This window comes from Triturus cristatus, chromosome 5_1, assembly GCF_964204655.1.
Source record: "Triturus cristatus chromosome 5_1, aTriCri1.1, whole genome shotgun sequence".
NCBI classification, from domain to species: Eukaryota; Metazoa; Chordata; class Amphibia; order Caudata; family Salamandridae; genus Triturus; species Triturus cristatus.
In genome coordinates, this window is record NC_140587.1 from 430,997,692 (window position 1) to 431,020,583 (window position 22,892).

General features: G+C 44.9%; 1 protein-coding gene across 1 annotated transcript in view; it reads right to left on the bottom strand.

Annotated features, from left to right (window-relative positions):
* Positions 1–1,473: 1,473 nt before the first annotated feature.
* CPQ (carboxypeptidase Q) overlaps positions 1,474–22,892 on the bottom strand; it is a 1,977,691-nt gene continuing 1,956,272 nt past the window's right edge. The window contains exon 8 of the mRNA XM_085605212.1: positions 1,474–2,003. Within this exon, the coding sequence (XP_085461338.1) occupies positions 1,843–2,003 (161 nt within the window). The 3' untranslated portion in view covers positions 1,474–1,842. The remainder of the gene's footprint in view (positions 2,004–22,892) is intronic.

Here is a 22,892-nt window from a genome sequence, read left to right on the forward strand (position 1 = left end):
GGAGTCATATAGGACCAATTTCACAAGCAAGAAAAGCAAACTGAGAAAACCCCCAAATCAGATGGGGGAAAAAACTGAGAAAAGGGGAAAAAAGGAGTAACTCCCTCCCTCCACCCCCCATCAAGAGTATATCTTTAAACATTGCGAATGCTAAAATGACAAAAGTATGTTGAACAAAAAGGTCACTTAGGTATGATCCAGCTTGACCACAAATAAACTATGTAGTGCCAATAGGCCTGTCCATTCCACAAACATAAGTGGCTCTGTGGGCCTGTGAACAAGTCCAGAGAGTGGGGATTTGCGACTTCATCAACCCAACATTTCTTCAAGTCTCCTGATAAGTATTATCAGGAGGAATAGCAGTGCCAACATGGCCACATTGGATCTGTCAATCATGTATGTTGAATAACAACTTGCATATGCATCAGTGTTGGTGTCTGGCAACTGTTTGGCCAAAGACTGTTGGTGCGCCATCATGGGCCCTCATAGTTTCACAAGTAGGACCAGGAAGATGGTCTATATGGTAATATCCAAATACTTACTGGTAATCTCTATTAAACTTCTGGTACATCTCTTCTTCATACCAGACTTCATATAGTCCCTATCCTGCCTAGATGTCTACAGACTTTGACATGTGTTACGCTTTGGTAGATGTTGTAGGGGATGTTGGCCTATATGTGCTCTCCCCAGAGGTGCAGAGTGCAGCAGAGGAAGGAGAATGACCCAATTCTGGGCTCTCTGTAACTGTATGGATGTGTGCTTAATCTCATGGTGTAAGGAATTAAACGAGGAAGCACGGAACTCAGTCTAATGAAGATTACCAATAAAGAATCTGGACATTAATCTTTGTCCCCATCCACAAGTTAAAGGTTCTCCCAAAATACAACAGGTCAGCAAATCAAGACCAAATGACCCCAGAAAACAGTCAAAATGGACACCAGGAACATATCTTGCTTTGAGTTAGCAAGGAGTGTCACACAAAAAAGTTACAATTGCAAATTGTATTTATATAGCAGTTACTGATGAGGCATTGACGTGCTTTCTGCGGTCAGTAGCACGCTACTCCAGATTAGAGGTTAAAAGTTAGTACATTAGTACTTTTTAAAATTCTTTAATAACATGCACACTATTTGAAAGTGAGAAATAAAATTTGACCCTCACTTGTGTAGAACTTTATGGGAGCAAGTGGTCTCAAAGAGCTTGTAATTCTTCAAGTCTCGAGTGAAAAGCCATGGTGATCACCAGACCCGCTTGAAGCTGAGCACGGGCACTTTATACTCGTTTGAATCAATATGAAATTGTTGAAAATGGCAGAGGAATTCTTACTGACATCAGCAAAATATACTGACCACAAAATATTTAATGGATAGAAAAGGCAAAAGCAGCTATTTTTTTCTGTGTAAGGAAGCAAAAGAGCACATAAAGAATTTGGAAAAAGCCAAGCAATATTCTTGCAAAGTAAGGAATAAAATATAAAATGGTACCAACGTATATTTATTCAGATTTAATACCTTTGAGACTTCCTTTCGCTTAACCACAGTCACTAATAAGCACTTCACTACAGAATTTTAATAGAGGTGGCACAAAGCAAATTGTTTATTTGTTTTCTTTACAAATCGGGAATGTCTGTTATATAAACAGAAAAGAGTAGGCACTCAATGATTTACTTATACAGAAAACTATACCTAGGCTAACAATCTCAAGGATCATACCAGAAAACATATAGACTGATTTGGTTTAAAAGAAAGTAGTATTATTCCAGGATCTTCCCAGCTACTGTGCAGATACACATGAGCATTCTTGGCCTGTGTGAGGGATGAACGTCTTCTTCCTCGATGCTCATTACCGTGGCAACATCTCTTCTATATCAGCTATTACATAGGAGACGACAGTCCATACAGCAGCGCAGAGATTCATCATGATGGGGTCTTGGACTGACATCGTGTCTCCCTGAGAGTGATGGAACCAGAAGTACTTACTGTAGTCATCCAGCAAGCTGGCACCTGCCAAGAAAAAAAAGGGACATGCATGAGGCTGAGGCTGCACTGTATTAGTTAACTTTATAACTGCTGGTGTATGGATCCTTGTTCATCCTCTACAAGACTTAGGGCCCTATTTAGAGTTTGACGGATGGAGTTGTGTCCATCGGGATGGCAGAGGATGTTATCATTCTGACGGTACCCACTCACCAAATTTAGAGATGATTGTCAGCCCTGCTGGCATCTCTGGGCATTGAAAGGAACCATCATCACGTTAGTTCTTTTCAAATGTTTGGTGTACGGCCATTATTGGTTCTGATGGCTGTACACCACACTATTGACATTTTTTTGCTTTTCAAAAACAAACCCCAATGTGAGAGTTTGTTTTTCAGAAACAAAAACACTAATGTCACCCACACCCTGTGAGTTTCCCTGATGTGGGGGTCATTATTGTTTTTTTGCCCTGTCCCTCACTGTCAGGTTTTTCCTTGTGGTGATGGACTGGAAAAAATGCCATTACATCATCCACCCTAAATAGGGTAGATAGTGCAATTTGTTTGTCCACCGACCCCTACTCCATCAGGCCATTGGAGAACGTATTCCATCAGGTAACCAATAGGGGTTCAATCAACGGGATACTTAAGGTCTGCCCATCGCTAAATGAGGCGGGCGGACCAAGGGTTTGGCTGGTTGGGTCCTCCGTTGCATGTGTGATGGAGTACCCTTTCAGCCAAACTTTAAATCAGGCCCTGAGTTTTAAACCTACACATTATCCGATGTGAAACCTTGCCAACAATTGTACAATCCAGACTGTTTTTAACTGCGATGGAAATTCTGTTTTGCAAACAAATTAAGGCTGGTGCCAGGAATTTCTCAGCTGAGTGTATCAGTTTCCTAGCAACCAGAGTTCCCCAACCTTGCTCCCAGTGACTACCTGAAAGTATGAACTTAGGTGTTTTGCTTATTTTATTGCACAAAAGCCATTGTTTTTAAAACCGTGATGTCATATACGTGAATTTCTAGTCATGATTTGTGCCTGTGACTCTGGATTATAAAAGGCTTAGTTTCTGAGCTAATTAGTCTATAATGATTCCACTGTTTACCTTCAATAAGCCTCTTTATTTAATCAGCATCGTCTTCATGAAAGGTACACAAAAACCTGAACATTCTAATTGCAATCAAGGATCATTGTTATTGCCTCACAGGCAGCAAAGGTAATTGTAAGCCTGGAGGCTGCTGTTATGCTTTTCTTGCCTTAACTGTTGCAGCAGCCAGAGAAGCAGAGACATCAACAAAATACATCAACAAATGTCCACATACATACAAATATATTTAAAAACATTGTTACTTTTGGGTTTTATACATTCCGTTTTGATACACTTTAAAAAACAAATGGTTCAAAAGAGGGTTAATAATTTGGACTCTGAATCAGACATGGGTGAGAGTGAAGAAACGTTTAAAGACAATTTGAGAGACTTTACTGATGATTCATTGACTCATTTTGTCAAAAAAGCTATGGCAGCTCACATGTGCATAATGGTTCATGTTATTGGTAACATGTTAAGGACATATTATCAGCCCAGACCCAGCCTGCTATGGGACCAGGTAGCAGGATAAAGTAATCACATTGCGAGAGTAATTCGCAAGATAGGTTCGTAGATTTCTTTCCCAACAAAACTCATTAATGCACCTTTTGGGGAAAACGCACAGGAATCAAACAATCCCTCTTATCAGCATTCAAGTCTGCTCAGGTGAGTTCTGACTCTGTCGGAGGTTTGAGTGAGTCCGTCAGTTTCCAGAGCCTCTGTCACTAAGGAGTATCTAAAGTACAAAAAGTACATTTCCAAAAGTCCAGTCCATTCATGGTACTGACGATGATTCTGATGTGCGTGCATGTACTCCCGGTATGGACTTTGACACGAGGGCTGGTACAGATTTAAGCTACTTCAGTCCCCCCCAAAAAAACTAAGAAGACTATTTCTAAAACTCACTAATGAGAATACCTCTCAAAGGTCCTTAATGGAGCTGGCAGGCTCTTATTTGACGCCCCTTTGTTATAAAACCCTTTGTCCTCTGATTGGACCACCCTCCCTTATTTTACGTCTAACATGCGCCCTCTGGAAAAACCTGTCAGAAACAAATTAAAATCTGAGCATCTTCGTCCCTTAATGGCAGATCATATATTAGCTACTCTGGTCATTCAATAAAAACGACTGGATTTTTTCTCCAGATATGGAAAAGACCCTAAAAAGGACATTGATAAAACCTGGTCAGCATGCCAAGACAAGATCCTGGCTGTTATAGGACCATTCACAAATATTTTTGACACAGCAGAACAGGCCAAAGAAGGCCTATTGGTGTAGCAGAGTCATCATATGAGTAATATGTCTGATTGGTAATGCCTATTCGGCCATTTTCTAGGGGCGCTGCAATGGTCTATCAATCAAACTGGATTCTAAACTAGCAAAGTTGACTTGTTCCGAAATACGAAATATACTAAATGGGAATATTCAAAATAATATATAAACATAAAGAACCCCATCAGAAAGAAGAAATCTCACCCAGATAGTCCATCAATGAAAAACAAGGCCCCAAAAGCAAGGTCCTGGTCTTCTGATGAGAACAGGAGGTGGACAGTCACAACATCACTTTTGTGAAGCCAAGTCACCATGGACAATAAAAAACATCAAAGCACTTTTCAGTGGGTAACTTCAAATCCTCTGTCCACCTTCATCAGGACTAAAAATTGACACCCAACAATAATAGTAATTCCCAAGATTTTCAATAGCCAGGATCTCAACCAAGCTGGCTATACAAATGGTGAATGAATAACAATCAGCAGAATTTGTGACTTAAAGCCATACAGTACCAAAGAACGCCCCTGTAAGTATCCGAGTATGAGAATGGCAGCCAAAACAAATCACTACCTCTTTCTGAAAGGAGCAGGACACTTTACTTTGCTATCTTGGGGATATTTTCGGGACTGTCCCTTGTTTGTGGTGATTTGTGTTGGCCGTGATTCTCAGACTGGGGTACTTACAGAGGAGTTCTTTGGCACTGTATCCAATTCAGTCTCGAATCCTGCGGAATGTTATGCATCAACCATGTGTATTGCCAGCTTGGTTAAGACCTCAGATATTGTCAATGTTGGGAATAACTATTATTAATTATCTTGATAAAGGTGGAAAAATTAGTTGAAGTTAACCACCAATGTGTGTCACCATTTTTTATTGTCCATGGTGGCTTGGTTTCACAAACATAATGTTGTGACAGTCTACCCCCTGTTCTCATCTCATTGTGCCACCCAACGTAGCCCATTAAAGCATGTCTCAGGCCTGTGAACGCAGCCTGTAGAGCAGTTATAAATTGCATTTGAGACCAGGCAAAATAAACATTTTCCAGGCCTCAACCTTTCATTTTAATACATGAAAGTCACCTCAAAGGAAGGCCCTCAAGACTCATAGGGCAGGGTGCATTGTATTTAAAAACTAGGACATGTGGATTTAAGTTTTACATGTCCAGGTAGTGAAAACCTCATACATTTGTTTTTCACTACTCAAAGGCCTATCTCCCCTATTGGATGATATTGGCTTACCTTATTACATTTAATAAGTGCTAACTTTGATTTGGGAACAGATAGTTTTATCATGTTTAGACTAAAATGGATTGTAGTTCAAAATCATCCCTAATGGTAAATTCATATTATAAGTCACAATTCTGAAAATGCCACTTTTAGAAAGTGACATTTTCTTGTCCTCATCATTTGATGCCTTCTGTCAGTGTCCTGTGCCACTTAACTGTGAATGGCTCTGCTTTTGGGCTTTGTGTATTCCTTTCAGACAGTGATGCAAAAGGGATAAGGTGAGGGCTGGAGGGCTGGAGATGGAGCTATTCTTTTTCCCACTTACATTTCAAAGGGCTTGCCTTCAACACACACAAAATAATCTTACACTAGCCTTTTGTCACACCAGACTTCTTGGAACCTTGGATTGACTTGAGAGGAGATGGAGGAACAACAAAAACCCAGAAACCCACACAGCCTACAAATCCGCCGTCAACACACACCACCTTCTCAAAACCATAAAGAAAACGGCCTCCCAAGACAAAAGAAATGCCAATGCACACAACAGCAAAGACCTCTTCGCCATTGTCAAGGAGTTCACCAGGCCCAACAGCGAGACCCAAGACGTCCCACCTTTCCAAGACCTCTGCAACAAACTCTGCACCTTCTTCCACCACAAGATCAGGTAAATCTGCAACAGTTTCGACACCCAAGACCCTGCCACTACGCCCACCTCTGCAAGCAACCATGCCGCACCCCAACAGATTGTGCTCAACTGGACTCTGCTCACCACATAGTACACACTCAAGACCATGAACAGCATCCACTCAGGAGCCCCATTGGATCCTTGCCCGTACCTCATCTTCCATAGAGCAGCTGCCTCCATTGCCACCCAGCTTCGCCGCACCATCAACTGCTCCATTAAAACCGCCATCTTCCCCGACGACTGGAAACACGCTGAGATCAACCATCTGCTGAAGAAACCATCTGCCGTTCTGGCAGACCTCAAGAATTACAGACCCATCTCCCTCCTCCCCTATCCAGACAAGGTCATCGAGAAGGCCATCAATGCCCAACTCTCCGAGTTCATCGAAGAGAACCACGTCCTGGACACCTCCCATTCCGGTTTCTGAAGCAACCACAGCACCAAGACTGCATTCCTCGCCGCCGCCAACGACATCCGCTCCCTCCTCGACCAGGGCAAAACCACAGCCCTCATCCTACTGGACCTCTCGGCTGCCTTCAACACCGTCTCCCACCGCACCCTAATTACAAGACTCACGACGCCGGCATCCACTACAAGGCACTGGACTTGACCTACTTCTTCCGGACCGGCAGAACACAGCGAGTCAGACTACCCCTGTTCCTCTCAGAACCTTCAGAGATCAGCAGTGGAGTACACCAGGGCTCCTCCCTGAGCCCCACCCTCTTCAACATCTATATGGCTCCCTTCACAGCCATCGTCAGAAGCCATGGACACAACATCATCTCCTACAACCAGCTGATCATCTCCCTCACCAACGAACCCACAGCGACCAGATTCAACTTTCACAATGGAATGAAGGCAGTTGCTACCTGGATGCAAGACAGCAGCCTCAAGCTCAACTCATACAAGACCAAAGTACTCCACCTGGGACCCACCCCCTCAGCCAGGGATGACTCCTGGTGGCCCGCTGCACTAGGAACCAATCCCACTCCCACCCACTCATGCAACCTTGGCAACATACCAGACTCCTTGCTCTCAATGAATCACCATATCAACCCAGTATCCTCATCCTGCTTCCACACGCTCCGCCTGCTTTGAAAGACATTCAGATGGCTTCCCACTGAATCCAGAATGATGGTTACTCACACACTCATCACCAGTAGACTTGAATACGGTAACGCACTCTACACAGGCATCACACAGAAACAGCTCAGGAAACTACAGAATGACCAAGACGCCGCAGCCAGACTAGTCCTCGACATCCCCCGCCGCAGCCACATTGCACAACACCTCCGAAAACTCCACTGGCTCCCTATCAACAAGAGATTCACCTTCAAACTCCTCACATATGCTTACAAGGCTCTCCACAATTCAGTGCCAGAATATTTGCACCACTGCTTCATTTTCAACACACCCGCCAGACAACTGCGCTATGGCTAACTCTTACTGGTCTGCTTCTCACAAGACCAGAACCGGAGGAAGATCCATCTCCGACCTCGCCACCAAGACCTGGAACACCCTGCTCCTCCACCTCCACCCCCACCCAATCCACATTGCTGACTCATTTCAGGAAGGGCCTCAAGACCTAGCTCTTCAAATTAACCTCCACACCCAGACAGATCAGAAGCCCCCCCCTCAGCTCCTTGGGACCCTCACCGGTGAGTAGCTGTGCTTTACAAACCAATGATTGATTGATTGATTGATTGGGAAAGGAAGAACTTTTCATAACCAGATATGGGGGTAGATTAGGGTGATCTCCCACACACAAAAGCTAGCAGCGGGACTCTCAGAACATTCCTGGGATCTGTTAAAATCTTCAGAAGGACAACCCTACCACAAGAGGACTGCCCTCCTGCTTGACGAACTGCCTTGCAGCTGAAAGGATAACTGAACTAGCTCCTTGAACCGAAGACCACCACAAGTGACTCCAAGGATAAGTTGGCTGGCCTCCTGTGTGAGCTGCAGGGACATAAGCTTTTGAAGCCTTGAACTCTGCAGCTGGCCTCTGACAGTGTGAGTCCTAACCTCCCAAGTGGTGCCCCCAAGGTCGTGGACCTTTAGAAGTGGTGTTGGTGGTACTGCTCCTGTCTGACCCTAAAACCTGGGACTTGGAAACATTTTCACCCAAAACTTTCTTGAGAACCGACAAAGGAAAGGGATCTACCTGTCAGCTGATCCACCCAAGGTTTCTCACTGGTCGGCCTGACTTTGCGGTAGCTCCTGCTATTTTCTTGTCCACAGCAGCAAATCTCTTACAGCTGGACCACTCCTAAATGGTATCCAGCCTTGAAGAGCTCTCTTAGGCTACATCCTGCAGCTTTGTCTCACTGGAGGTTTTCAACTTCCAAAAAGCTATCTAAGTCTGAAGGTAAAAATCTTCATTGGGCTCGATGGCGAACAGCACCTCATCGACGACAAAAACCTCCTCAGCATTAAAATCCAGATTTTCCTGCTCTGAGCTTTTCCCGTCATGACAACTTCACCGAGACTTCATCCTGCCGCTCCCCGGTGATGAGGACTCCTCTTCAGAGACTGCTTGCTGCCTTGCCTAGTGAACTCTACCTTGGCCAAGACATTTCTTCAGAAATTTTGAAAAGTCCGAAGGCAAGCCAAGTCCGGGTCCAAACATCCCTTGTTTCTGACCCACGATCCATCGCGGTAGGCCTTAACTTTTGACTTTTCTCCGGTCTCGCGCAACCAGAAACCTGCTGTTGGTGGTTTGATGTCTTAGGTGCTAGATTTCACTCAAAATGTTCAAATTTCATAACTCCGGTTCTACAGATTGAATGTAATTTTACAACACAATGATTCGGCATTTCTGTTAATTTCATATGCATAAACTAATGTATTAAAACTCTTGATTCTGGGAGTGAGCCAGAGACTTTCCTGTTCTACTAGGGATGCTGTCCGTTACTCTCCTGATTTTGCTGATTTTGATTAGACTAATTTTAAATTTTGCATTCTTCAGTATTGACCTATTTACTGGAAGCCTTCATGGCATTGCCTCTGTATTGTCTTTAACTATTCCTGCTGATCTAGAACTCAGTTATAGAGTGAGCCCTTTTATAGACTGTATTTCTGATATTTTGTGATGTGTGGGGATGTGCTTTAGAAGTATGAGCACCAGTGATTTGGGTGTGCAACTGACAATGGCGTCGACTAAGGTTTTTTGAGCTCTAGCCTGCAGGGGCCCCAATAGTGGATTCAAATATTGGAATCTGTGGATTACCTCAAAGTTGAGTAAAGGCATCCTGATTAGGAAAACCAGACCTCCTACTGACATAAAGCAATTTTTGAAAATAGAAGTCTATTGACATAAAACTAGTTAAAAAACCTCTAGATGGAGAGCATTTACTTAGTAGATGATCGATCAGCTTTTGGTTGAACATTGCTTCATGTATACGTCCCTTAACAGAGGGTAGAAAAGATGGGGTGGCCCTTCATAAGCCTATTAACACAACATTAAATTATCCGCACATGATCATGTGCTGCCAATCTTAAAAGTGGGCATTTGGGGGGAGGAGCCTAGCGCGCAACCAAGATGGCCGCGTTGGCTTACGGCTCTCGAGGGCCTCCGCAACCTCCCACGTCTATCCTGACTTAATCCTGATTCATTTGACGGGCTTTTGCTGATGAACTTGCGCTGAGGTGCCACCCGTTTTCCAAATTCAGATCGGACGCCGGGAACCGGAATGGTTGCGCTCCGAAGTTTGCGGCCTGCTCTCGCCTTGGTCCCGATCTCGAGTTGGTGAGGTGCCCGGGTACGAAGTGAACAACAGCGGCATGCTGGGCTTGACCTGCCACGTACCCCGCACTTTCACTTTCGTTTTCAAGCTTGTTTCCTGATATTGGCTGAGAGACTATGGTGTTTCAGAGGGGCGCGGATGGCGGAGTGTCTGGCCTGACTCTCGGACTCTACACGGGCTTCCTGTCTGCGACGGCTGTGTTCAATTGAAGTAGCTACCTGGTCCTTGTTCCTGGTGCTGGCGGGTGCCAACCTTGGTGGCCTCCGGACGATGGCGGCGAGACTAGACGGAGACAAGTCGAAACCCAAGTCAACCCGGAGGGGAGCCTATACTCAGGTCAATAACATGGATCGTTATGCGCAGACAAAGGGATCCCCTAGTGGCTCGTATAAATCGCCTGAGAGGTCCACAGAGGTCTTGGGCCCATCGTCAGAATTGACCTTGCTGGACGTTATGGGCGCCATTGAGGAGATGAAGGCTGCTGTGGGTCAGCAGTTTGATACCCTGGCTCATAAATTGGACGCGGTCCTGATCGATGTGAATTTGGTCAGGGCAGACCTGTCCAAAACTAACGAGCGGGTCGACTCCTTGGCTCAAGCTGCGTCGAGCCTAACTGTGGACGTGGCTGCCCTGCAGACGGAGGTCCGTAGGTTGCGGCTAGCCAGTGACCTGACGGACCGTCGACTTGAGGACTCCAAAAGCAGGGCTAGACGAAACAATGTTCGTATCATTGGAGTGCCGGAAAGATCGGAGGACTCTGCTGCTGACCTTTTTGTGGAGGATCTGGTGATCAATCGTCTCGCGCCCAAGGAACTGAGCAAGTTCTTCGCGGTGGAGCGGGCCCACAGGATTCCGGGTGGTGCGCCCAAAGTGGGTGCTCCCCCGCGGCCTATAATCGCCCGACTCTTTAACTTTCGGGATAGGGATGCTATCCTTCAGGCATCGAGGGTGGCCTGGCCGCTGAAGTTTGAGAACTCTAATGTCAGTTTTTACCCGGACTTCACGCAAGCGGTCCAAAAACAACGGCTGGGATTTTTGGGCGTCAAACGGCGCTTGAGGGACATGGAGCTGAAATATGCGATGTTATTCCCGGCTAGGCTGCGGGTTGAGTTCCGGGGTCGCTCACACTTCTTCAACCGGCCGGAGGCGGTTGGAGACTGGTTGGATGCCCTGCCTCGGGTCAGGATCGGGACGGTCGGATGGCGGAGAGCGGAGAGGGTTTGGTGCAGCAGGACTAGAACTTGGTTCCTGGTGATGGACTAGACTGGTGACGTCTTGTACCTTGGCTCAACTGGACTCTAGTTTGGGACACTATGCCCTTCAAATGCTTGGAGGTGGCAGGGAGGGGGGAGTTGTGGTTGGGGGATTGTGGGGGAGAGGGGGTGTTGGGGACTGTTTGTTTGTTTCACAAGGCAATGTGAAGTTCTCTGCTGACTTGTCCGGGTTGTGCTTTCCGGGATGTGGGTATCATGCACGGGAGTGGGGTGGGGGGTAGGGGATTGAGAATCCTTTCGTGGAATGTGAATGGATTGGGGGACAGGATCAAGTGCGGGGTGGTGTTGCAGTTTTTGAAACGGATTTCGCCCAACATTGTTTTCCTGCAGGAGACACATTTGATTGGGAACTCCTTCCATGCCCTAAATAGGAGGGGCTATCGCCTTGCTGCTCACTTTGGTTTCACTTCTGGCTCAAGGGGAGTGGGCATTTTGGTTAGGGCCTCTCTCCCATTGGAGGTGGACGAGGTGCTTCACGATGATAGGGGGTGCTATGTGGCACTGGTGGGGAGATGGAAGGGTAGGACTGTTTCGCTCGTTGCTGTTTATGTGCCTCCGGGGTTACAGACGGCTACATTTGCTGATTTGGGGCGTTTGGTCCTGGGACTCCCTGGGGGGGTTCTGGTGTTGGGGGGTGACTTTAACGCTGTTGTATCCGGGTTGGAGGACCGTCGCCCCCCCAGGGATCTCCGTAGGGCTCAGGCCTGGTTGGGTGGCTTTCTGGACACTTTGGGACTTGTAGATTGCTGGAGATTGATGCACCCGGGACAGGCGCAATACACCTTTCACTCGGGGGCCCAGGGGAGTCTCTCGAGACTTGATTACATGCTTATGCTGGCGATCCAAGCTAGGATGATTGGGGAGGTGCGTCATTTGGCCCGAGGTATTTCTGACCATTCCCCTATATGGTTGCAACTGAAGGTTGTCCCTGGGGCAGAGGGGAGAGTAGCGCCCATTAACCCCTGGTATTTACGTAACCCTAAGATCCGCGCGGAAGTGGTCAAGTCCACCGATCACTACTTCAATGAAAATGTGGGGTCGGTGTTGTCGGCTGTCTCCCTATGGGAGGGTTATAAAGTGATGATCGGGGGGCAGGCCTTGTCACTTATCTCCCATGCTAAGAGGTGCGGGAGAGCAGAGGTGGTTCGCCTGGAAACTGAAATAGCTGAAATGGAGGAGGACTTGGAGCGGGGTGTTACTGATGAGAAATTGCACGTTCTCAGCCTCAAACAATCAGATTATAGAGCGGTAGTCACAGATGCCGCTAAAGAGATGGGTAGAGAGCAGCAAGGACGACTGTATGATGTGGGGGATAAGGCCGGAAAGTTGATTGCTTGGTTGGATAAGAAGGAGAGAGCGAGCAGGGTGGTGCCCGTTGTGGAGAGAATGGACGGAGTGCGTGTGACTGACCCTGTTGAGATTGTTGACTGCTTCGCGGATTATTTCCGCGGGGTATACTCTCCGGTTTCTGTGCGTTCGGAGGAGGATTCTCATCTGTTGCTTAGAGACATTGCATTGCCAACTCTATCGGAGGCTGATGCAATATTGATGGATGCGAAGTTGTCGTCAGATGAGATCGCTTTGGCCACTCGCTCGATCGCGTCTGGTAAGGCTGTGGGTCCTAATGGTCTTCCCATTGAATTATATAAGTTGCGTCCCGATAAGATAGCGCCGTATCTTCGGGACATGTTTTTCGCGGCACGTGCGGCGGGCTTCCTCCCCCCTGACCAACGTCTCGCCACCATAGTTGTGATACACAAAGAGGGGAAGCCGCGAGATCGCTGCGCCTCCTATAGGCCCATTTCGCTGTTGAACGCAGAACCCAAAATTCTGGCTAAGGTATTGGCTAATCGGCTGGTCCGGGTCGTGGGCGACTTGATTCATCAGGATCAGTCCGGTTTTATACCCCATCGGAATACCACCCTGAATTTGAGGCGGTTGCACGGCGTGCTTGCTAGAGCGGAGTTTATACGTGAGCCGGCCATCTTGGCATCTTTAGATGCTACTATGGCGTTCGACACTTTGGAGTGGGCGTATATTTGGGCCGTGTTGGCGAAATTCGGGTTCGGCCCTGAGTTTATTGGTTGGGTAAAATTACTATATGCTGACCCACTGGCTCAGGTTGTGGTGAATGGTAGGGTGTCGGCTCCCCTCGCACTGGGGAGAGGTACGCGGCAGGGTTGTCCGTTATCACCCCTTCTCTTTGCACTTTCTTTGGAGCCTCTCGCCGCCTGGTTGCGTTGGGAGCCGTCGCTGCGGGGCATTAGATGGACGCCGGAGTTTGAGGACCGTGTCTCCCTTTACGCGGATGACATCCTTCTGTATCTTACCTCTCCCCGACAGTCGCTAATTGTATTGGTGGACGTATTGAATTCCTTTGGTCGCAACTCTGGCCTGGTCATCAACTGGGCCAAGTCATGTGTTTACGTCCTCACGGGCGAGGTCCCCCTTCTGCCGCGGGATTGCCCTATCCAGATTGCTACACTGGGGTTCAAATATTTGGGAATCTTTATCTCTCTGGATCCCGCGGTCCGCTATGAGCGGAACCTTCTCCCTCCCCTCCAGCGATTGAAGGCCGACGTCGCGAGGTGGCGACGACTTCCGCTCTCGCCGCTCGGACGGGCGGCATTGTTTAAAATGATGTCGCTACCTCGCTTCTTGTACGCTTTGCAAAATACTCTAGATGTCGTGCCAGCCCGTTATTTCCGTGAGGTGGAGGGTCTTCAGCGCCAACTGTTTTGGGACGGGCGGCTGCGGATCGCTCTCGCCAAGTTGACGCTCCCTTGGTACGATGGGGGGGTCTCCCTCCCCGATATTAAAAGATACTATTGGGCGTCTCAATTGGCGGCGGTGAACCACGGGATATACGGTCCTGCCTCGAATCCGGCCTTCGAGATGGATAAATTACTGCTCCCGGGTGGGGATTATAATCGGGCGCTGTACCCCGGATGCACGGTTGACAGGACCCACGCAGGTTGCGGTACGTGTGTGGCATGCGGCGAGTGCTGCGATGGGGTGGAGGGGTCGCTTGACTCGGGCGACGCCGTTGTATGCCTCCGAGCGGCTGGGTTGTTTGTGGAAAACGAAAGGCTTTGAGAAATGGGATATGATTGGTATATGTAAGGTGGGTGATCTTTGGGCGAAGGGGTCTTTTAAAACGTTTGAAATGCTTAAAACTGAATACGATAGAGAGTACTTCCGGTATGCACAAGTCTACCATGCGCTGTGTTCGGTCTTTCCGGACGTTGCTGCTATCCCCGAATATTCCCCGCTGGAGGATAGAGTGTTGGATGGCTATGTGCCCGACAGCACTATTTCTCTGATCTACAAAAAACTTATTAATGATCGCGCGGACTTGCTGATCCGTCTGCGGGAGGCATGGACGGGCGACGGCTTGGAACTGGACGATGAGGACTGGGTAATGGCGGTGGCCTCCCCGAAAGAGGTGCCGATCCCGGCCCGCGTACGATTCGTACAGCTGAAGATCCTCCACAGAGTGTATGTCACGGGGCCCGGTTTGCTACGTATGGGTTACTCGAGGGATGGAATGTGTAAGCGTGGATGTGGCCTGTCGGGTACCTTTCTACATATCCTATGGCAATGTTTGGAGGTTGTGCGATTTTGGAACGGTATCCACGCCGTAATGGAGGAGGTCACGCACGTTGCTCTGTTGCCAGAGGCTAGGAGGTGTTTGTTGAATGTCTGAGAACCGAATGACTATAATGTGGCGCAGACGCAGTGGGTGACTTTGGGGTACATGGTGGCTAAGCGTAACATTGCACAGCTGTGGGGCTCCCCGAGGCCGCCCACGATCGCGGTATGGAAGGAGAATATGGACTGGTGTATGTTTAGGGAAAAGACGGTGTATGTGGCGAGAGACAAGCCTGGGAAATGGACTAAGGTATGGGGTCCATGGAATTTATATCGTGGACATATCTGCACCCCGCCTCTGCCGTTAGAGGTCGATATTGCTTTGTCCCCCTAGCCACACATTCTACGGGATTGTGTAAGGTGTGTTCCATGTTTTGTCTTCCCGTTGCCCCCCACTACCACTTCCTGTCAAGAACTACTTCGGACACTGTACGTTGTCCCCCGTCCTGGGAAGCGCACGCTGCTATTTCGGACTCTCATTGCCTTGAGTGTGTTTTGTATTTAATAGAAAATGAAACTGTTTTTTCCGATTGCTCTCGGCCTATGGCCACGGCCTGTTGCATGTTTCTTTAAAAAAAAAAAAAGTGGCCATTTGGTATAAGAGTGATGTAAGGGACTCCAAAAGCAAAGCAATCAATCAATCAAAGGGAAAGGGAGCTTCCTTACCCATTATCCAACGATATTTCGAACATCGGCAACAGTAATTGATTAAAAAGAACAGTGGCTCTTGGAGTATGAAATAATGCCTTGAGTTCCTGTTATACTTAGTACTGAAACCAACCAGAGGAAAGCCCACACACCGATCAAAAGGTTTATAAGCACCCAAGCTGATAATAGCGAGCAGGATTTGCTCTGAGATGGCAATGTGAATCTGGATTAAAAGCAAATGAGTCTGTAGAAACCAAAATAAGCTGTTGGGGATGAAATAATTTCATAGCATGTTGTATGTTCCTAAAATATTACTTCCCCTCTCCACCTATGACCTACACACTTTTTTTAACTATAACTCTTTGAAGATTGCCCTTATCTTCGTCTTTTAAGGGCATGCTCTTATGTAAGTACAACATAGGTTTTAGAAGCCAAGAGAGATTAAACCACAAAAGTACATATGTACTAAAGCGTACCCAGTGCTAAATGAAGGTGTTTGTGTGCACTAGGCATCATATTTTGCAGGCCTTCAGCCTTTGCTACAGATTTTTAATTCATTATAAACAAAGGTCCAATGTATAAGGTGTAAAAAATTGGATATATTGTAAATACATTGGAAAATTTTACTTTAGTGTAGATAGAATGATGCACAATAATTTCCTGTTTTTGCTTTATTTCGTTTATTTGTATTTATATTGTGTTTTTTCAGAGTAGTGTACAAAATAAAACAAATTAATTATGGCATGCTGCGCCTTGGAAACCAAAACTTTGAGAAAGATACCTTAGACATTTGGAAAAAAGTCCAGTCTGTTTTCAAGTCTCACCTACCGTAACCACACAGCTGCAGTGGGCTTAGTGCTCACCCACTGCTTACCATTGGTTGGCTTTATTGCCACCCTCATTTATTTGTTTTTGATTCTTGTGCATGTCTGGGCTTTCCTTCCTCTGCCACTATCATTTACTTGCTTTTGATTCTTGCGCATGTCTCGGCTTTCCTTCCTCTTCCTGGTGTACTGGTCTTCCTCCTCTTCCTCACTCTGTGTTACTCTCTCTCATCCATGTCCTTCTCCCCCACTCTCTGCGTGTTGTGGGCCTCTCCCCTGCGTTGCTTTCTTGCCCATGTGCTTTCCCCTCAAAAGCTTCACTTTCCTCTTCTAGCCCATGTGCATCTCTTCCCCCGCACTCTATGTTCCTCTCACTTGTAAATGTTGCTTCCCCCATGCCCATGTTGCTACTGCCCCACTCTGTGTTGCTTCACCCTGTATTGCTGTTTTCCCACCTGCACCCTCCATGTTACTTCCCCCTACCCATGCCTTTTGCATTGCTGACCCCCACACGGGCATCAAAAAAAGGGAAAAAAACACTTTTTTGCTACTTTTTTATTTTTTGTATATCAATCCAACTCAGATCCGGAAATAAAAAGGAAAATATTTTGTGGGTGCACCTGCCAATGATTCAGGCAGATGTGCCAGAGCGCCTTCTTTTGATTACTAGGCCAAGCTGCACAGCATCAGAGATGTACGTAATTACAATATATCCTACAATGGTTGTGTATAGAGATTACAATAGATAGGTAAAGAGGGACAAGATAGTGATGGTTAAAAAGTAATTCTGGTGTATAAATGTATTGAAAACCACTGAAACACTTCTAAGGTATGAGGTAACAGAAGATACAAATAAAATGTAAACATAAGAGTGATGGCTAGATTAGAACTATAAAATAAGGAAGACAAACTTTATGGTATGTAATTTTGTTTAGATCAACAATTCCTTGGCTTCTTGGCATTTTGAGGTCTTGTTGTCAACTTGACTTTCGCAACTGTAGGTTTCCCCACAGACGGGTCTCTGTGTGGTGGGACCACTTACTCTTAAGCTGGCTTGAGTAAGTGTGGGTTTTCCCCAAGATCATGTTTCTTAAAACGCACTGCAAGAGAGAATTATGTCATTGACTATTTCTCCAGGGTGCTCAGCAGGGACTTTGGGTCTTACTGACCTACAGCAATCCCTTGTCATCAGTTAAAGGTTTGTCATGCAGGGGCAATGGATCTTGAATCTTTCAAGTGACTTAGCTTGATATGTGTTGGTGCCTTCACAGTGACTCTTCGTTTACTTGCACGGCCGTATTACCTTTTAAAAGGTGCGCCCAGCGCGGAGTGACGCGTGCAGTGCAAAACAAGATCACCGCTCAGCCCGGAGCTCTGCATCGCGGTGGGCAATGCCGCAGGTTTTTACCGCGTTTCTGACATCATTTTCTTCGTGAAACAAAGCATTTTGCACTTCGGAAGTACTCCACAGAGATTATCTTCCGTTTTTCAATGCATTCTTCTCCTTTTCTTCAGTGAACATGCTTCAAACTACTGCAGCTCTCCTACGGCCACCATTTTGTTTCCTGCATTAATGAGGCTTCATTTCTCTTCAGGTACATTGCATTTGCACTAACTGACTTTACAATTATGTTTTGTACCTGCTTTTGTCAGCTTTATTAATTCTTCTCTGGACCAGGAGGGGTTTTGCTGTTTCATTAGAGCCTCTTGTGCAGAATTTTTCTGGAACCTTCTTTATGGACTGTGCGGAGTTTAGTCGTGGTCTTTCTTGTTTAAACAAAGTTTCTCCTTCCCTTGATATATGGGTAGAAGTAAGAAATTGCTAACAATTAACAAGAGAGTTACTGCTCACGCTCCTGTGTCCGAGTCCTCTCACACAGAATTCACATCTCACGGAAATAACAAAATGGCGCAATCTGGCTCTTCAAAATCAAAGGTTTCGCCAACTTCTTCAGTCAAATGGCAGACTCCAGCCTCTGCCAACAAGCATCTTCAACAAGACCCTCCCTCTCCACCAAAGTCTGCATCTCCGATATCGTTGGGCATGGTTCTCGAGGAAATTCGCGCTCTGCGTCCATTTATTGAGGAAACCAATCCTGTTTACAAGTTCTGGATGCTAAATGGTCATCTATGGAATCTCGTCTTACCACACTGGAGCAGCATGTTGATGACCTACAAAATGTATCCACTAAATTGGTTGCCTTAGAGAGGGAAGTCATCTCACTGAGGAAATCAGCAGAAGATCTTGAACATAGGAATAGGCCCAACAATCTCCGTTTATATGGCCTTCCTGAAGGGTTGGAGGTAATGATCCTGTTGATTTCTTCAACACTTTTCTCATAAAGCTTCTTGACCTTCCTTCAACTACAAATTTGAACATTCAACGGGCTCGTAGGCTGGGTCCTCGTTTGTCTTCTACATCTGCTCCTGTGAAACCAAGGGGTGTAATTCTTTTATTTTTGAAATGTACGGACCTCCTTCAGGTTTTAAATGCACCTAAAGATAAAAAACAGCTTGTTTGGCTTGGTTCTAAATTATTCATTTCTCAAAATGTTTCCTCAGTAACAGCTAAACGTCGAAAAGACTTCTTGGACTTTTGCGTGCGCTTGGTGCTCGTTATGGACTATTTCACCCATGCTTATTCAAGGTTACTTTCCAAAACAACACTTCTACCTTTGATGATCCGGTAGACTTGAGGAAATGTATCCAGTCACACTCCACAACATCTATGGAAACTTCTGGTCCTTCTTCTTCTTCTTCGTCATTCATACCGTGACTTTCTTCTTGCTCATCATAGAAATGTTGGATTCATTTTGACTCTCATATTGCTTTTCTTTGCAGGTTATACTTAATGATTGTTTTTACAACATGTTAATACTATTTTTTATTTTCTCTCCCTTCACATGTCTGCTGGTATTCCTTTTGAGATATTTTTCTATTAGTTTCCTTCTCGTCTTGTATGATTTCCCGTAGTGGTGCCTCCTCCCCGGTTGATTGTGTCATCTTTTTCTATGGGTCTCTTCTCCTCGCATATTCCTTCTTGTTTTTCCCCAAAAGGTACGTTTTACAGTCGTCAGTTCTTACTTTCTTCATTTACATTCTTATTTGTATCAATTGTTGACATGTACTGTCTTTTCTTACTTCTCAATCTACTTACCTTTCTTTTCTCCCTTTCTTTCTTTATATCTCCTTTTTTCTTTTTTCTTATTTTCTATCCTAATTTTATATATCTTCTTTCCCTTTTTTTCTACAACTTTCCCTTTTTTCTTTACTGTTTCATTTTCTTATAACTTTTATTGTTGATCATAGTATTTCGTATATCTCTCAATGTAGCATTGTTGTTGGTTCTATTGTTCTATATTTATTGACTATTTTTTCCATTCAGAGTTGGTACTTGGAATGTAAAATGATTTATTAACCCTATAAAAAGGCAGACAATTATTTCCCATTTAGCCTCCTATAATCCTGATTTAGCTTTATTACAGGAAACCCACTTGTCAGAGGCTGAGGCTCTTAAACTTAAATGCAATTGGGTTGGTTCTATTCTTGTTTCTCCTACCACTACAAAGAAGAATGGTGTTATTATTTTATGCCATAAAAAGTTGAAATGTTCTGTTGTATCACAAGAAATTGATGCAGATGGTAGATGGATTTTAGTTAAATTACTTATTAATGCTAATATCTCTTTAACGGTCTTTAATATTTATGGTCTAACTCAACCAGATTATACCTTCTGGCATACTATTACAAATAAATGCTTGCAACACAAGGATTAATTTTTTATCCTTGGTGGCGATTGCAACCAGATCATGGACCCCTTTATTGACCGTAAGTCACAGGTACTTTTTGTCCCCCACAAAGCTCATGAACAATTTCATAGTACCATCACACAGACACATCTTAGATGCTTGGAGATTAAGTCACCCCCGACCAAACAGAATTTTCTTTTTTTCCCCTCCACACGGCTCCCTAACCCGATTAGATTATCTTTTTTCCTGTCTAAACCTTTTGCTCAAAATCCCATTTCATCCTCGGTTTAACCTATTTTGATTTCTGATCATCCTCCGGTGATTGCAGATTTTGATTTGCTTCCTCCACAACCCAAATCCTCCAGGTGGAGATTTAACAACCTCCTTTTACAGGATCCAGTTTTTTCTTCTTCTTTTACCTCTTTTGGGGAAGAATTATTTTCTTTTAATGAAGGTCTATCCATTTCTCCTGCCTTGGTGTGGGATGCTTTTAAAGCTGCTGCGCGAGGGTTCATCATTGATTTTGTTTCCAGGAAAAAGAAACATACTCTTACTCAACACAAAGTCCTACTCTATAATATTAAACGCTTGGAGCATCCATTTTATACCTCCTCATCAGATTCCACTCTGCAGAAGCTTGTTCGTACAAAGCTGGAATTTAATAAGATCTCTACGGACAATGCTTCTTCTATTCTACTTCGTAGTAGCGCCCAATACTATGGAGGCCGCAATAAAGTTGGATCTCTTTTAGCTAACTACCTCAAGTCCAGAAAAGAGAGAACTGTGATTGATTCTATCCAGTCAGCGGATGGGAAACTTCTTTTTAAAGACCATGACATTTTGGATGAATTTACTTCCTTTTATGAAAACTTATATACTCCGGGGTCACCAGCACCGGCTGGCGAACGACCTTTACAATGCGGTCGTTACACTGCGGTCATTACAATGGAAGTCATTACAACAACTTGCGCTGGTTGGCGCTATACAGTAAGGAATAGTATGATTTACTATTCCAACACCTTCCCTGCTGTTAAGTAGGCTGGAGTTGGAATAGTAAATCATACTATTCCTAAGTCCAGCGCCCTCCAGCGCAAGTCATTGTAATGACTTGCGTTGTAATAACTGCGATGTAATGTACCACGGTCTAACGACCGTGTTGTAATGTCACATATTCGCACCGGCCCCTCTTATCGACTCATATCTTAGCAGTGTTTCTCCCTCTTCATCTTCGAGTCTTGATTTCGATACTCTAGATTCGGATATAACAACCCAGGAGATCGCTAGCTCTCTAAGCTAAATAAAGGAAAATAAATCCCCTGGCCCAGATGGTTTTTTGTAGAATTATTTTTACATTTTTCTAGTCTCTTACTCCCCAAACTCTTTAGTCTCTTTCAGTATTTTTGTACTACTGGTGCAGCAAGTGGTACTTTCCTGGAAGCTTCTATCTGTCTTATTCATAAAGAAGGTAAGGATTCGAAATTCTGTAAAAATGATCCTCCTAGTTCCCTGATAAATGTTGATTACACATTTTTCGCCGTTATTAGCATTACGCCTTGAATCACTCTTGCCTCATTTAGTTGGTCCAGAGCAGTGTGGATTCGTCAAGGGCAGACTAACATCTGATAATTCCCACCTATTTCTTAATGTCCTAAACAAAGCGCCTACTCTAGCCTATTCCTTAGCTGCAATATCTATTGATGCGGAAAAGGCTTTTGTTAGAGTTGATTGGTCTTTTTTACTTAAATCACTCCGTTGGCATGGTTTTGGACCTAAATTCATTTCCCTTGTCTCATTAATTTATACTACACCTACTGGCTCCACTCACTATATTTAATGGTCTTGTTTCAAATCGTTTTTCCCTTCATCGTGGTGTTCAACAGGGTTGCTCCTTATCTCCTCTTCTTTTTATCTTATCCCTTGAACCTTTTTTTGTCTAATATTTGCCATAACGCTTCCATTTCTGGATTTCTATATGGAGATCAACACTTAATGCTTTCTGCATATGCAGATGATATATTACTTTTTATATCCAATCTGGAATTCTCGCTCCCCCATTATTACAAGAAATTTCAGATTTTTCGACGGTATCAGGATACAAAATTAATTCTGACAAAACAGAAGTCCTCCCCATAACCCAATTTTGTTCTAAACATCATTTTGACTTTACGGGATTCCGCTGGAATAATTCTAAAATTAAATACTTAGGTTTATGGTTTACCCACTCTATTCCGGACTTAACCACAATAAATATGAAAGATATTCTACATCGGGTTTCCAAACTACTTTCCTCCTGGAACCCTCTCTTTCTTTCCTGGTGGGGAAGCCTAGATTCTATCAAGATGATGGTCACTCCTAAATTATTATATGCTCTTTCAATGCTCCCAGTTCATATCCCTCCTTTTTACTTCAAAAAACTGAATTCCCTTCTTTCTAAATTCCTATGGAACAGTAAAAAATCCAGAATCTCTTTATCTCATCTCAGAAAGTTAAAATCTATTGGAGGCGTAAATTTCCCGAATTTTAGATCATATCATAAAGCCTTTTGTCTCAAACAGGCTTCTTACTGCCTTCGGGAACATGTCTCCCCTCTTACACCTTTATGGGTCAATATTGAGCGCTGCTTTTTCTCCCCTTTTTCTTTCCCAGAGATCCTTGCTTTTACCGCCAAAATTAGTCTCACATCTTCTCCACTTTTTAAGCACACTTGCTCACTATTGAGACTGCATTGTCAACCAAAGTTAATCTCTCGAAAT